We start from the raw sequence: 15,480 nt of genomic DNA on the forward strand, positions 1-15,480 counted from the left end.
CCAAGCCCCTGACTGCCCGAGCCAGTTAGCTCCTGAGACAGCAGCAGCAGTTTGGGTGTGTGGGAGGGGCTCAGGCCAAGGGAAAGGGGGCTGTGGAGTGCTGGGGGTGCTTAACTTGGGGGGGCGAGGGGGGACTCCCCAGCTCCCACCGGCATGGCACCCCAGCAGCTCCTAAGCAGCAGAAGGTGTCTGCGCTGCCTGTAGGCCCTGGCCCCGCAGCTCCCATTGGCTGCAGTTCCCTGCCAATGGGAGCTGCAGCAGCTGGTGCTTGTGGCAGGAGAAGTGCAGCCCCTGCCCTGGCTGCCTAGAAGCTGCAATGACACAGAACCGGGTAGGAAGCCCCTGCCACCCCTGCCAAACCCTCCCCCCGCCACTCCTCCAGTACCAGCAGGGGTCACAGGCCACCTCCTCCAGCACACACACTGCCCCTGGACACACACCCCCCCCAAGCACCCACAGCCCCCCGCCCAAGTTTTAGTCAGGGTGGGTATTTTTAGCACAAGTCATGGACAGGTCACGGGCTGTGAATTTTTGTTTAGGGCCCATGACCTGTCCGTGACTTTTACTAAAAATACTTGTGACTAACACGTAGCCTTATCTATGACTGATAACCCTAACTACTTGCCTAGTTTTAGGCATCCCAAGCTTATGGTTCCTACACTACAGCGATCATCTTTCTAGTAAAGGACAGAACAGCAATCTCTATTACAGTCTTTTCATCATGCATCTTAAAATTAATCAGGGGGTTGCTGGTGATAAAGCACTTCCCCTTGCCCAGGAGCTAAGTATACAGTCTCTAGAACACACACTTCCTTCAAATCCATATAAATTAGGTTATTTATAGGTAAATATTACAACTAAAATAAAATTATGTCAGTCTGACCGTCCAAAAAATGATAATGAAACAGAATATTTACATAACAAATTCTTAGGAGCAACTGTATGCCCAGGAATGAGCTACCGAAAAAACTGGCATAAAAGTTAACAATAAAGCATGACAGTTTTGATGTTTCTTCCTCAACATGCTGTTTAAAAGTCCTTACTCAAAGAAGCAGGAGGATCAAAAGAAGGCATGGAAGAGCGAGTGTCACTAGTAAGAACAAAGAATACATTTGTCATTTTGAATTAAATCCACTCAAACATGGCACTATAATAATTGACTACAGTTCATCTTGAAGTGGCAATCCTCACACACGTTGAACATCCGAAGTACAATTTCTAGACAAAGAGGTACTGGATTTACACTAGCATTATAGATAGTATTTAATAACCATTTGCTTCCTCTCCCCACACCTCGTTACCTGATACAGCACTTCCAAAGTGACAGGGTAGAAAAGGTTTTCAACAATAATTCGGAGAACAGAGCTTTGACCTGGAAGGAGTCCACCCTCAGTAGCAGGAGCGCCTGTAAGAGCTAGGGCTCCAGACTGCACAGCATTCACTGCTTGCAATGCAGCTTGGGTTCTCTGAGAAAGAGGAGGAAGACAAGAGTTAACTTACATAAACAATTATCATGCAAATAAAATATGTAAAAATGTTGTTTATCAGTTTAAGTTATACAGACTTATATTGTACTTATATTTAGAAAATATTCACACAAGACTCCAATGGATAACTTTAGGTAAGGAGTACAGTCAAGTTATTTGGAGGAAGTATTCCGTACAGTACTTGCACACACAATATACAGCAACAAAAAAAATGGCAGACTACCTTCAATATTCATCGTGTTCCTCACTTTATTTATGATGATGCGTTGGACTAATAAAGCCTCATTTTTACAACTCTATTTTTAAATGAGCTGAAAGCCCCAAAGACCTAGGATGAGACTTTCAACACACAACAGGAGCCAAGCTGCGTCGGTCCTGTTCCAACAAGCAAATAGTGCACTGGACTGGGACTCACTGCACTACCACCAACCTGCTGTATCACCAACTCATTTCACCCCTCTGCCTTAGTTCCATTATCTGTAAAATGGTAATAAGGATACCTACCTTTCTTTGTAAAGCTATTTGAGATCTATGGATGAGAAGCATTATATAAAAGCTTATTATGATACTACTGTGTTACCACTACCATGTAGACCCAATAAAGGATAGAACTGGTCTACTGTTGAGCAGTGGGACTCCGCTGGTCCATTTTACTTTAATGGTGTATTCTGCAAAAATCATGCATCACACAAACACACATCTAAAACTGTATAAGATTATGCATTTTGATTGTTAATTAAAATGTTTACTTGATGTGGTGTTTGCTTTTCCCTTTATTAACTTCACACATATGGAGAGGAAGTCAGTCTTCTGAAGACAGAACTGTTAGCCAGATTGCTGTAGGTTTGATTAGGAACATGAGTTCTATTTATCCACAATCACGTGTACTTTGGATATACCTGGCCTCAGCCTGCTATTCTGTACCCTTTCACATTCCTGAGGTATGTTGCAACTCACTCTCCGGAGCAACTTTAAGACGACTGCAAGCCAGTGGACCAACTCACCAGCCAGTGCATCAAAACCATTTCCAACAGAGTCAGGATTTCAATCCCTATTCTTCAGGAATCGAGTTATATTTTTCAAAAACTTCAAACTATAAATCATGCCCTTTCTCCTGACCTGGGGTCTCCTACAGGAGTGTATCTACTCCCTCTTGGCTCCCCAGGTCACCTGCTTTTTTACTCCCTTTTGCTGGAGCCTTCCTCCACCATACTGACTTCCAGCCTTCTCAGCCTGCTCCCTGCAGGGTTGCATACTCAGGCTGTCTGCCTGGAAGCTAAGGAGAGCCCCACTGCTTCCTAATCTCATTTTGCGCTTTATATCCCACCAGGCCTCCTCTCAGCTTTCTACCATGTGACTTCTAGCACTTATTCCTCTCACCTGGAAAGCACAGGGTGAAGCTGAGCCCCAATTCCCTCAAAAGACTCATCCTGGGACACTGATACTATGAACTGTGAATGCAGGCATAAGCGGAACCAGTTACTCCAAACCCCTCTACCAGATCCTCTACATTGAAATTCAAAGGCAAGAGATAAGAAACTTCAGTTCAGGAAAATTAAATGGCAAAAAGGTTCATTAATGCAGGGTTAAAGATGCCCAGTGATAGTGTGGGCCCTTCCAGAACAGCAAGTTTGGCAAAATTCACACTTCTGAAAACCAGGAAATACAGAATTAAGGTAAATGTCCACACAATTTTAATAATCTTAAAAGCTGGGAACAGCTACTGGGAATTATCTGCATGTACTCCAGCTGCATTCTCGGTGTTAGGTGAGCATATTAAATGGTGGAGGAATAAGCTGGAACAGCTTGGAAGAGCTGTGATTGTGATATGAAGAGATATGGGAATTTGTCTAAAGCACATTACAGAGCTGTGACTGTGCTATGAAGAAATCTGGGTCTGAGTCCCCCCATGTGTGTTGTCAAAGGAAAGAGGTGCATCTGTACCTACAGGTGCATTTCAACACAGAACTGGGTATGTTGTGTCGTAGCAGGACACTGGGGTCTTCTTGCCATGGGTACTGTCAGTACTGAGATGGGATATGAAAGCAGTCTGTGGATTTAATAGTGATATGGGAAAGGAGAGGTTACCTACGTCATACAGTAATTGGAGTTCAAGATGTTTGTCCCTGTGAGCACTTCACTTCAGGTGCACATGTAGTCCATACACCTTTGATTGCAGAATTTTGGCAGCAGTGCCTGATTGGCCTGTGCCTGTGTTCTAGGCATCCTCATACCCCATACCGAGAAGATATACAGCCATGTGGATGAACTACCCCTCAGTTCCTTCTCCTCCACAAACTCTCACAAGACAAGACTCTGAAGCAGTGGGGATGGAGGTTAGATAGTGGAGCAACACCCATAGGGTCAAACATTTCAAAGAACTCCCGTTACTGTACAAGATAGGCAACCTCTCCTTTTTCACACAACATCCCTTTGGGTGTGCCACTTCAGGTGACTCCCAAGCAGTATTTCCTGAAGACAGCAGAAGCTTTGGAGAAGATTCTAAGACTGATGTCAGAATTCCAGTGCTGTGAAGCACATCTTCTCTAGAGGCATACACTGAAGTATAATGTTTGGAAACAGTATGAATGAAAGCCTAAATGGCAGCTCTGCAAATTTCTGCAACTGGTACATGCTTTTAAACAGTGCCATGAAAGTAGCTTGAGATCTGAAAGAATCTGAAGTTGGGGCTGTTCCAGATCCTTGACCGAAAACATCAAAATTGATGATCAGCAAAGGAAGGCTGGGTAGTAGCAATCAATACAGAAGATGGATTACTTTTCTGATACCTAGATCTCTTCTTGGGTGGCTCAGTAGACCAATGGAAGGTACAGAATTAGACTGGGCAGGATCTCTGAGCCATCTGTGACCCACTAAACTCTTTTGCACACGTGTGCAGATCCCAAGTGAGCAGTTTGGACCTTGAACCCTTGAGGGTGTGGCAAGGACTAATCACTAGACTCATTGAAGAGCTTACGTATGTCAAAAGGAAGGTCCTCTACAGTGGTTTGAACACCCCCCCGCCACGGGGGGGGGAAGAGGGGAAGAGGAGAGAGAACCTTCACCTTTGTAGCCATGACCCTTGATGCACGACAATCACTGTAGAAACAGAGCAGACTGCAATATCAGCCGCATCCAGCAAGGCGTGTAACAAGGTCCTTGTTAGGAGCTGAACCTTAGTGACGATCGCCTTCCAGCGGTCGGTTCTTGATGTTCCAAGTGGAGAGAGTGTCAATAAATTACATTTGCTGTAGTTGATGTGATTACACTTCACCATTAAAGCTTGGCCTGGAAAGTGGAAAATCCCCAAATAGGGGAACAAAGAAGCGAGGTGTTAATATTGAGTCTTAAAAGCCACAGATCTTGAGGGGCTCAGGGAGAACTCAAATTTTAACAGCCACTTTTACTGCTCCCACACACAAGCTTGGGCAGAAGAGAGAGAGGGGCATGCTTTCATAGAAAAGGGTCTTTTGAACTGCAGGACCAGCTGAGAAAGTAACTAAAGTAAAGTGTAATTGATCTGCATGTCCCTGAAGAAGTGAACTGCAAACCCAGAGCCCTCAAAAAGGTCTGAATGTTGGGAAAGGGTGGGCTTAAAGTACTGGGGGGTCTCCACTAATCCTGGTAGGCCTAGAGAGCAGCTGTCTGTCAGGTCCCATTTCTGTGAAGGATAACAAGAAAGCCTGTGCCTAGAAAGCACGCCAGAGACCAAGGAAAGAGAGAGTACTGCAACTGACTCAGACCAAAGGAAGCTTAAGAGCGCACAGTTTAAAGTGCCCCAGTGTGGTGGTCACAAACATAGCAGCCTGGTGACGCTCCAGCAGAGGGAGCTTTACCAAGGCTATATGACAGTTACAGGCAGTGGAAAGAGAGAATCTGAACTAAAATGCCTAGACCTACATCCCTGAACAGGGAAAAAAACAATACAAATGCAAAATGAGATGGTATTGACAAAAGGTGAGAAGAAGAGAATAAACTAAGTGTCTTACCCACCACACTGGAGTTCATTTTCATCTCATCTCCTAATTCTGTTGTAAATATTACTGTCATCTGACCAGGCATTATATATTTGCCACAGAAAAAGGGTGGAATTGGGACAGAGAGACTCTACAACAAAACATGGTCCATAAAAGACTGTGCCAAAGAAGCAATCCCCGGTATGACAATGAGAGAACCACTGTTGTAAATTAAAATTTTTAATTCTGATACTGAACTGTAAGTGACAGGTTTCAGAGTGGTAGCCGTGTTAGTCTGCATCAGCAAAAACAATGAGGAGTCCTTGTGGCATCTTAGAGACTAGCAAATTTATTTGGGCATAAGCTTTCGTGGGCTAAAACCCACTTCATCAGATGCGTGAAGTGGAAAATACAGAAAACAGTATAAATATTACAGCACGTGAAAAGATGGGAGTTGCCTTACCAAGTAGGGGTCAGTGCTAATGAGGCTAACTCAATTAAGGTGGAAGTGGCCTATTCTCAACAGTTCACAAGAAGGGAGGAGGAGGAAAATTACTTTTGTAGTGCTAATGAGGCCAATGCAATCAAGGTGGATGCCAATTTCCAACAGTTGACAAGAAGGTGAGAGTATCAGCAGAAGGGAAAATTACTTTTTTTAGTGACCTGTCCACTCCCAGTCTTTATTCAGGCCTAATTTGATGGTGTCCAGTTTGCAAATTAATTCCAGTTCTGCAGTTTCTCATTGGAGTCTGTTTTTGAAGTTTTTTTTGTTGAAGAATCGCCACTTTTATGTCTGTTATTGAGTGTCCAGGGAGATTGAAGTGTTCTCCTACTGGTTTTTGAATGTTACAATTCTTGATGTCTGATTTGTGTCCATTTATTCTTTTGCATAGAGACTGTCTGGTCTGGCCAATGTACATGGCAGAGGGGCATTGCCAATGTGATATGTGCCAGCAATGCCCCTCTTGCAGAATTGTATTTCATGCTGTAAATTGCTAGACAACCCCAATATACTAGACAGGCGAATGATCTCAAGGCATGCCTCGGCGATTAAGGGAGCTGGAGGACACAGGCAAAGGTGGAACCTTCTCCCTTTGTGAGGTTTAATGTGTGCGAGAGCATCAGTCCCTGAAAGTCTCCAGAACGCTTCTCTGCCACCATATGAGTACAAAGGTCCCAGAAATAAAGATATTAATCCCTAATACTGATCTGAAAGTCCATCACGGAGGTGATTAAGCTGGTAGTCAGAGGGAGGCTCAGAGAGAAGATGAGTCTCCTAACTGGCCTATCCCTTACCATGTTCCATAGCAGAAATCTATTCTCCAGTCACACTGCCAAACATTTAATGAAGTCTCTAGAAACCTCTCTCCTGGAGAAATATTTTGTCCTCCTTTCCCCCCCAAAAGCTGCTGTATCACAGGTTCTTCCAAAATGAACATGAGAAAATTAGAGGGGAGTTTTTATCTAGTCATCTTTCCAGGTTTTTAAACAGAGTTGCTACCTGATCTACAGACACTAGTTTGGTGGTGAAGTTCATGGCACAGATTAACATATCAAATACAGAAAGCTGCATGGGAGCATTTACATGGGATTGATTTGACCCCTTCATTCTAAACTGACTCACTATGATAGCCTATCCAGGAAAGTAGAAAGAGGAGACAGGTATCTGAAAGGCCATACTACATTCTTTCAAAGAGCAGCCAGAGTTTATCTGGTCTTTATGTAAAAAGAAAAGTTCAAGGTGAATGAATGTCTTGGCAAGAGACTCTATTCCTATCTCTAGACTGGGGAGCTTCATGAGATCCTTTGAAAAAATACTAGAGTTAAAGAATTGTTCACTGAGCAGCTGTAAAAGAAGAGAACAGAAGCAGCCTGCCTGAAATATTTCAAGGGTTCCCACGTACAGTTTACTCCTCCTTTTCTCACACTGGGAAAAACTAGCACACAATTAGCTGATAGAGCTAGCCATTGCCTTTTCTGCTGGCTCCTCTATATAAGCAGGGTAAACTGCTGTTACAGCAGCCCCTGACACTATCCAACTCAGAATGAGAAGCCACTGCAGAATTTGTCAGCCCCATAGTAAACCATTAACCTACCTTCTAACAGTGGCCAGTGTCAGATGCTTAAGAGAGAATTAACTGAACAGGGAAATTTCAAGTGATCCAGCCATTGATGAACCTATCTTCCAGGAACTTATCTAATTCTTTTTTGAACCCAGTTCTACTTTTGGCCTTCACAACATCCCATGACAACGAATTCCACAGGTTGACTGTGTGTTGTGTGAAGTACTTCCTTTTGTTTGTTTTAAACCTGCTGCCTATTAATTTCATCAAGTGACCCCTAGTTCTTGTGTTACATGAAGGGCATAAATAAAATTTCCCTATTCACTTTCTCTATCCCATCCATGATTTTATAAACCTCTATCATATCTTCCTTAGTCGTCTCTTTCCTAAGCTGAATAAACCCAGTCTTTTTAATCTTTCCTCATATGGAAGCTGTTCTATACCCTAATAATTTTTGTTGGCCTTCTCTGTACCTTTCATAATTCTAATAAACCTTTTTTGAGATGGGGTGACCAGAACTCCATACCGTCTTCAAGGTGTGGAGACATCGCGGATTTATATAGTAGCATTATATTTTCTATTTTATTATCTCTTTCCTAATGGTTCCTAACTTTATCATCTTTTTTTGACTACTGCTGCCGACTGAGTGGATGTTTTCAGGGAACTATCCACAAAGACTCCAAGCAGCTCATTCAGACCCCATAATTTTGTATGTATAGTTGGGATCACTTTTTCCAATGTACACTTCTTTGCACTTAACACTGAATTTCATCTGCCATTTTGTTGCCAGTCATCCAGTTTAATTAGATCCCTTTGTAACTTTTCAAAGTCAGCTCTGAACTTGATGTTTGAGTAATTTTGTATCATCTGCAAATTTGCCACCTCACTGAACATCTCTTTTTCCAAATAATTTATGAATATGATGAACAGCACTGGTCTCAGTACAGATCCTTGGGGGACCCTGCTACTTAACTCTCTTGATTGTGAACACTGACCATTTATTCCTATGTTTTGTTTCCTATCTTTTACACAGTTACTGATCCAGGAGAGGACCTTCCCTCTTATCCCATGATTGCTTAGTTTGCTTAAAAGCCTTTGGTGAGGGACCCTGTCAAAGGATTTCTGAAAGTCCAAGTTTACTATACCCATTAGCAAAAAGAAAAGGAGTACTTGTGGCACCTTAGAGACTAACCAATTTATTTGAGCATGAGCTTTCGTGAGCTACAGCTCACTTCATCGGATGCATACCGTGGAAACTGCAGAAGACATTATATACACACAGAGACCATGAAACAATACCTCCTCCCACCCCACTGTCCTGCTGGTAATAGCTTATCTAAAAGTGATCATCAAGTTGGGCCACTTCCAGCACAAATCCAGGTTTTCTCACCCTCCGCCCCATTAGATTACTCTTGTTACTCCTGAAAGAATTCTGCACCCCTGCAGGGAAGCAGAATTCATATGGCCTGCATATTTCTGTGCCCCCCACACAGAAAAAAAACAAAAGAAATCTGCGTCTGGAGCAGCCTCAAAGATGCAAATCAATGGGTGTGGGGGGGGGGATGGGGACTGGGCCTGAGTGCCTGCGGGGGAGACGTCAGGGTGTGGGGACGGCCAACAAGCGAGAGAGAATCCGTCCCTCTCGCTTCACAGCTTGAGGGATGTGGAGGAGGGTAGGTCTTTTTGCAGGAGGAAGGCTCTGTCCCTGAGGCAAAAATGTACCAGCCTGCCTGCCTAGTAAGATGTTTGTAACTTCCTGATAATTGAAAAAACAGTTAATTAAATTAGTATCATGTTACTGAAAATTGTTTTTAAGTTAACTAAAATAATGGTTTTTTTTGTTTTTTTGTTTGTTTGTTTTGGTTTTTTACAAAAGCTAAAGTAAATGTTGCTGGTTAATTGATCTCACTCTCTGGAGACAGAAATGTAGCAGCTTGTCTGCACAGTAACATTGTTAATGATCCTATTGCTAGTTAACTACTCCCATTCTCAGTCAATTCCCCCAAGAACATAAAAGCTGTAAAGTTTTAAGGCCCCTAAATTGCCGGAGTGATGTAAAGCTTTATAAATGACAGTAATGGAATTTATTAGGAACATCTATGTGCTTTCTCACTTTATCCCTGTGCCAAAGTTGCACAATGGGGTTAGATTTTTACTTATCCATTAAAAAAAAAAGAAAAAAAAAAGGCTTTGTTGGCGAATAAAACAAAGAATTATCAAGCAGTCAATAAAATGTCAGGACAATCAGAACCAAGCACTTATCAAAGTACCCAGCCTGGTCTAGGACAATGATTAGCAAAACTCTATGACTTTTATGTGTGAAATTCCAATTTTTTAAAAAAAATTTGGTGCTGTTTGGTGTTCTGTAATGTAATTTAAATGAAAATATAGAATTATAACTGGAATGGAGGGTTTTAGTTACCAAGTATTTGTAACTTAACTTTCATGTGTTTAGGAAATGCTGAATAGTTATTGTAACTTTCTTTTGTATTGCAGTTTAAAATAACTTACCAAAACAATTGAAACTGGTGTGATTATAATGCATTATTTTGAGACACAATATTTGCAGAATTTTTAAAATTTTGGCGCAGAATTTTTAACTGTTTGGCACAGAATCCCCCCCAGGAGTATCTTGTCCACATACTTCTTGTTCTTTACTACAGTTTCACCCATTTTGCTTGGTCCTGAAGTTAAGCTCTCTGACCTGTAATTGCCTTTTTTATATAAAGAGCTTTTAATGTGCAACAGCAATTTACAGACATGAAAGATGACAAGTCCCTGCCTAAGAGAGCTTACAATCTAATTTATGATTGAATGGAGCAATATTCTGTCAAAGCTGACTACTCATTTTACATCAACAGATAGCAGTTCATTAATTTAATGTTCACTAATGTACAACTGTATTCATTTTTTACATGTATTATACTTACAGCCTGATTTGGCAGATTGTCAGTCTTTAGTTCTCTGTGATTGGAATACTGAATATAAACAGGCTGACTGCGGAGGTGAGGCGTAACAGGAGTGTAGTAGTTCACCATAGTAACGGCAGCTTCTTCGGAAGCCATTTCCAAGAAAGCCTAAAAATCAACAGAAATATTGCAATTTTCAATTTTTTTTGTTTGCATAACATACTGAAGAATCATTTATCCACCAAATCCACCTCATCTGAAAAACTCATGTGAACTAAAAGTACACATGTGATTTGCTCAGTATTTAGAGACAAAATACTATTTATGATTTATATTTTTCAAAATACTTTTGAGACTTGCAATTACTTTAGAGTTAACCTGCAAATCCTTTTTAAATTTCTATTATGGTAAAAGAGCCCACAACCAGATCAGGTTTCCATAGAGGCACTAAACATATGATGTATGGAATGCTCTCAACACCCAATGGAAGACGTAAAGTTTCCTCTATCGCTTTTTAGGTCCCAAATTCAGAATTGCTACTCATTTCACATTAACGGGTTGTTGTTTTTTTACATAATGCTCAATGTTTACCACGCTGATGTCACCATACCTACCACAGAACTTCATTAGGGCCTGCAGAATGCCAAAAGGCACAACGACAAGTAAATTTTTGTATCACTATTTTGCAAGAATTTGTTATTTGGTATATAATATCAAACTTTGCAAAATCAAGCATGTTGAAAAAACAATCTTACTTTACTCCACATCATGGTGGTTGTGACATAAAATGAATGCATCACATCAACCAGAAGAGTAATATACTGATGGTTGGGGACACTTATATTCCCACTGTCTTGCAAGCACAAACATGTGGCAGGGATAGTTATATTGAACTTTAGTGACTACAGCACCCTGGTAATGAGTTTCATACCTTCCTGGAACTGTGCTGTCCCCAACTACCCAATCATCCAAACATGAGAATATATGTACTCAGTTAAGCAGTATGATGGTGCACAAACTGCAAGCTAGTTAGTGTCAAATGACATCACCAAAAGAAATGCCTAAAACACTAGGGTTTATTTAAAAAATAAAGATTTCACTGTTTATTCAGGGTAAAGCTTATGTTTACTTAGTTAAGCAAAAAACAGTTACGTTTTTCTTTAAATAAAAAATAAAATGTAGGTAACCATAGTTCTCTATCCTCAGCAGGAAGTTTGAGAACAGCTGTCAGCATCTATGTAGTTCTTTACCTCTGTACAAGTATTTTGTACAAGACAGACAATAAAAAGCATTACTCAGCAGGCTGAACATTAAGTAACAGGACTATTCATTTCATCTCTTCCAATAATATAAAGAATGGCATTTTATTACGTTGGGCATTTACACAGATTTTATGATCAATATCATCACATCATTTAAAAATGTTTTAAAACTGATGTGCTAAAGTCCTGAATAATCTATAAAACAATAATTGGCCCTACAAAATTTCAGGCAAATGCAATATCAAAGAGGTTAACTTGTATATAAGTAGTGTTCTCTTGTATTTTACTTATGCAAATAACTACATACCTGACTTTTTCCTTTCAACATCAAGAGATTGGTTACTTTGCCAAAAGGGAGACCTAATGAAATGACCTCTGCTTCAGTGACATCATTTGGAATTTTACGAAGATGAAGGACACGAGAAGGGGAGCAGGGAGATCTGTCTCCTTTAAATTTCTTATTGTCATTCCCATTAGCTAGAATATCAGAGAAAGAACAATTACTACAAAATGTATAATTCTGAAAAAGTAGTCAGATTATTTCCTTTACTAGTATTAAAGGTGATCACCATCTGTAGTTATCAATAGTAAAAGAGAGACAATCTACTCAATTAAGACCATCAAAAGTAGTTTAAAAAAATACATCTGCTCACGATTTCCTCTGCAAACCTGTGTTGTTTTAGAGCCACCAGGCCGTGACCCTCTCCTCCAAGTCCCTCTTCAAGGTCCATGTGTACCATGTCATGTACAAGAAGTTAACCAACTAATCATACATTGAAAGGCAGTTGGAGATAGGTGATAAAATAAAAATGTACTCTCTGTTCTATTCTTCTCCATCACCCTTTTTCTGTTGCTCATATTCCTTGATTGTAAAATCATTATGGTAGGGAGGGTCCAGTGTGACTAAAGCAACTAGTTAAACTGTGGGTACGAATATAAATAAACTTTTAAAATATTCTCCCTCATATTCATGAGTTAAAAAAACAGGAAACTGACTATATAGAAAGTGTGGTCAAATGCACCTATAAATGAGAAACATTTTATTCTCGAATCTTGTGTTACAACTAGATAAAATTTCAGAAGAGTAATTTTTAAGTTAACAGTTTCCATCTAAGTGACACATAGGTTAGAAAGTTCTTATCAGAAACCTCCGGATGTCTTATGAATAGCAGGCAAAGTATATTTTTTGTGCTTTTAATTATATCCTGTTGCATAATAAGGAACCAGACTCTACCACATTGTAATCTGAAGGAAGAAGCTGTAACTACAAAACTTTTTTCCCATATTGTCACTCACAGTTGAGGGCAACTGTACCTATATTCCCCCTATATGGTCTACCAAAGGCACGTACTTTTAGGTTTCTGGTTCCCAGCTGTCCCCTCTCTTGAGCAGAGATTCTCCAGACAAATCACTTGACACAGGTTGTCCCCAAAATTCATTCTTGTTTGGCGCATTGCTCAAATCAGTCCCTCTGAAGTTCATAACAATTCCCAGGGTTCACATCATATATCCTCCCTAGAGAGGTTACATTCAATCACAGCCCACAGTAATACATAACCTTAGCATTTAGTACAACCGACTCCAAAAATATTTAAATTTCATTCAATAAAGTTTTTCAAGGTTACTGTAACTGGAGTTCAAGATGTTTTGTCCACAAGGATCCCACTGCAGGTGTGCACAAGCCTGAAATATTTTAGCCACCAGTATATGCTGGGGCTGTGTATGCACCTTGCACACCTTAGCCCCCTCCCCCTCATCAAGGGTATTAAGGGCGAAGCAAACACCATTCAGTGATCTTCCAGAAAACACCATCCTAGCCACCATGGATGAAGAGGCTCTCTACACAAACATCCCACACGCAGATGGAATACAAGCTGTCAGGAACAGTATCCCTGATGATGCCACAGCACAACTGGTTGCCAAGTTCTGTGACTTTATCCTCACGCACAATTATTTCAAACTTGGTGACAATATATACCTCCAGACCAGTTGCACCGCTATGGGCACCTGCATGGCCCCACAATATGCTAACATTTTTATGGCTGACCTGGAACAACGCTTCCTCAGCTCTCGTCTACTCACGCCCCTTCTCTACCTACACTACATTGATGACATCTTCATCATCTGGACCCATGGGAAGGAAATCCTGAAAGAATTCCACCACAATTTCAATGGCTTCCACCCCACCATCAACCTAAGCCTGGACCAATGTACATGGGAGGTCCACTTCCTAGACACCACGGTGCAAATAAGTGACCGTCATGTTAACACCACCCAATACCGAAAACCCACCAACTGCTATGCCTACCTTCATGCCTCCAGCTTCCATCGCAGACACACCACACGATCCATTGTCTACAGCCAAGCGCTGAGGTACAACAGCATTTTCTCCAACCCCTCAGACAGAGACCAACACCTACAAGATCTTCACCAAGCATTCTCAAAACTACAATACCCACATGAGGAAATAAGGAAACAGATCAACAGAGCCAGACGTGTACCCAGAAGCCTCCTGCTACAAAACTAGCCCAAGAAAGAAACCAACAGAACTCCACTGGCCATCACATACAGTCCTCAGCTAAAACCTCTCTAACACAACATCAGTGATCTACAACCTATCCTGGACAATGATCCCTCAATTTCACAGGCCTTGGGAGGCAGGCCAGTCCTTGCCTACAGACAACCTGCCAACCTGAAGCATACTCTCACCAGCAACTACACACCGCACCATAGTAACTCTAACTCAGGAACCAATCCATGCAACAAACCTCAATGCCAACTCTGCCCACATATCTACACTAGCGACACCATCACAGGACCTAACCAGATCAGCCACACCATCACCGGTTCATTCACCTGCACGTCCACCAATGTAATATACGCCATCATGTGCCAGCAATGCCCCTCTGCTATGTACATCGGCCAAATTGGACAGTCCCTACGTAAAAGGATAAATAAACACAAATCAGATATTAGGAATGCAGGAGAACACTTCAACCTCACTGGACAGCAGATCTAAAAGGTAGCCATCCTACAGCAAAACAACTTCAGGACCAGACTTCAAAGAGACCCTGCTGAGCTTCAGTTCATTTGCAAATTTGACACCATCAGCTCAGGATTAAACAAAGACTGTGAATGGCTAGCCAACTACAAAAAGCAGTTTCTCCTCCCTTGGTGTTCACACCTCAACTGCTAGAAGAGGGCCTCATCCTCCCTGATTGAACTAACCTCATTATCCCTAGCCTGATTCTTGCTTGCATATTTATACCTGCCTCTGGAAATTTCCACTCCATACATCTGACGAAGTGGGTATTCACCCTCGAAAGCTTATGCTCCAGTACGTCTGTTAGTCTATAAGGTGCCACAGCACTCTTTACCATTCAGTTCTTTCACCAAAACAGAAATCCAGGTAAGAACTCCATATTAGTGAAGAAGAAAGGAGAGTTATGGGATCCACAAGGACAAAGGCATCAAGAAAAACTGGTTACTGTAAAGTATGTAGACTCTGAGGAGTCATCCAGAGGGATCCCATTGTAGGTGTGTAACTAGCAATTACCTCTCAAGTAGGTGGGTGATAGGATTTCTATCTAAATAACTATTGTAGGACAGTCCTTCCAAACTGGGATTCTAACCTAGAAACTGACACAATGGAGTAGTGATTGGTAAATATACAAACTAAACTTCAAGTGGCCATACTACAGAACTCAGAAATAGGGATTTCCCCCAAAAGCAAGCTACAGATGTCGGAGCCCTAGCAGAGCGTACCCTAACTTGAGGGGGGAAGAGAGTTATTTAATGAGCAG

General features: G+C 41.4%; 1 protein-coding gene across 3 annotated transcripts in view; it reads right to left on the reverse strand.

Moving 5' to 3' along the window:
* The window catches only part of PTBP3 (polypyrimidine tract binding protein 3), a 119,062-nt gene that overhangs the window by 35,971 nt on the left and 67,611 nt on the right, over positions 1-15,480 (reverse strand). For all 3 annotated transcript variants that reach the window (XM_084628912.1, XM_084628914.1, XM_084628913.1), the window contains 3 exons: positions 11,985-12,154; positions 10,437-10,583; positions 1,302-1,466 (listed from right to left, as the gene is read on the reverse strand). In XM_084628912.1, the coding sequence (XP_084485038.1) occupies positions 1,302-1,466; positions 10,437-10,583; positions 11,985-12,154 (482 nt within the window). The remainder of the gene's footprint in view (positions 1-1,301; positions 1,467-10,436; positions 10,584-11,984; positions 12,155-15,480) is intronic.

This window comes from Lepidochelys olivacea, assembly GCF_965140295.1.
Source record: "Lepidochelys olivacea isolate rLepOli2 genome assembly, chromosome: 5".
NCBI lineage: Eukaryota > Metazoa > Chordata > Testudines > Cheloniidae > Lepidochelys > Lepidochelys olivacea.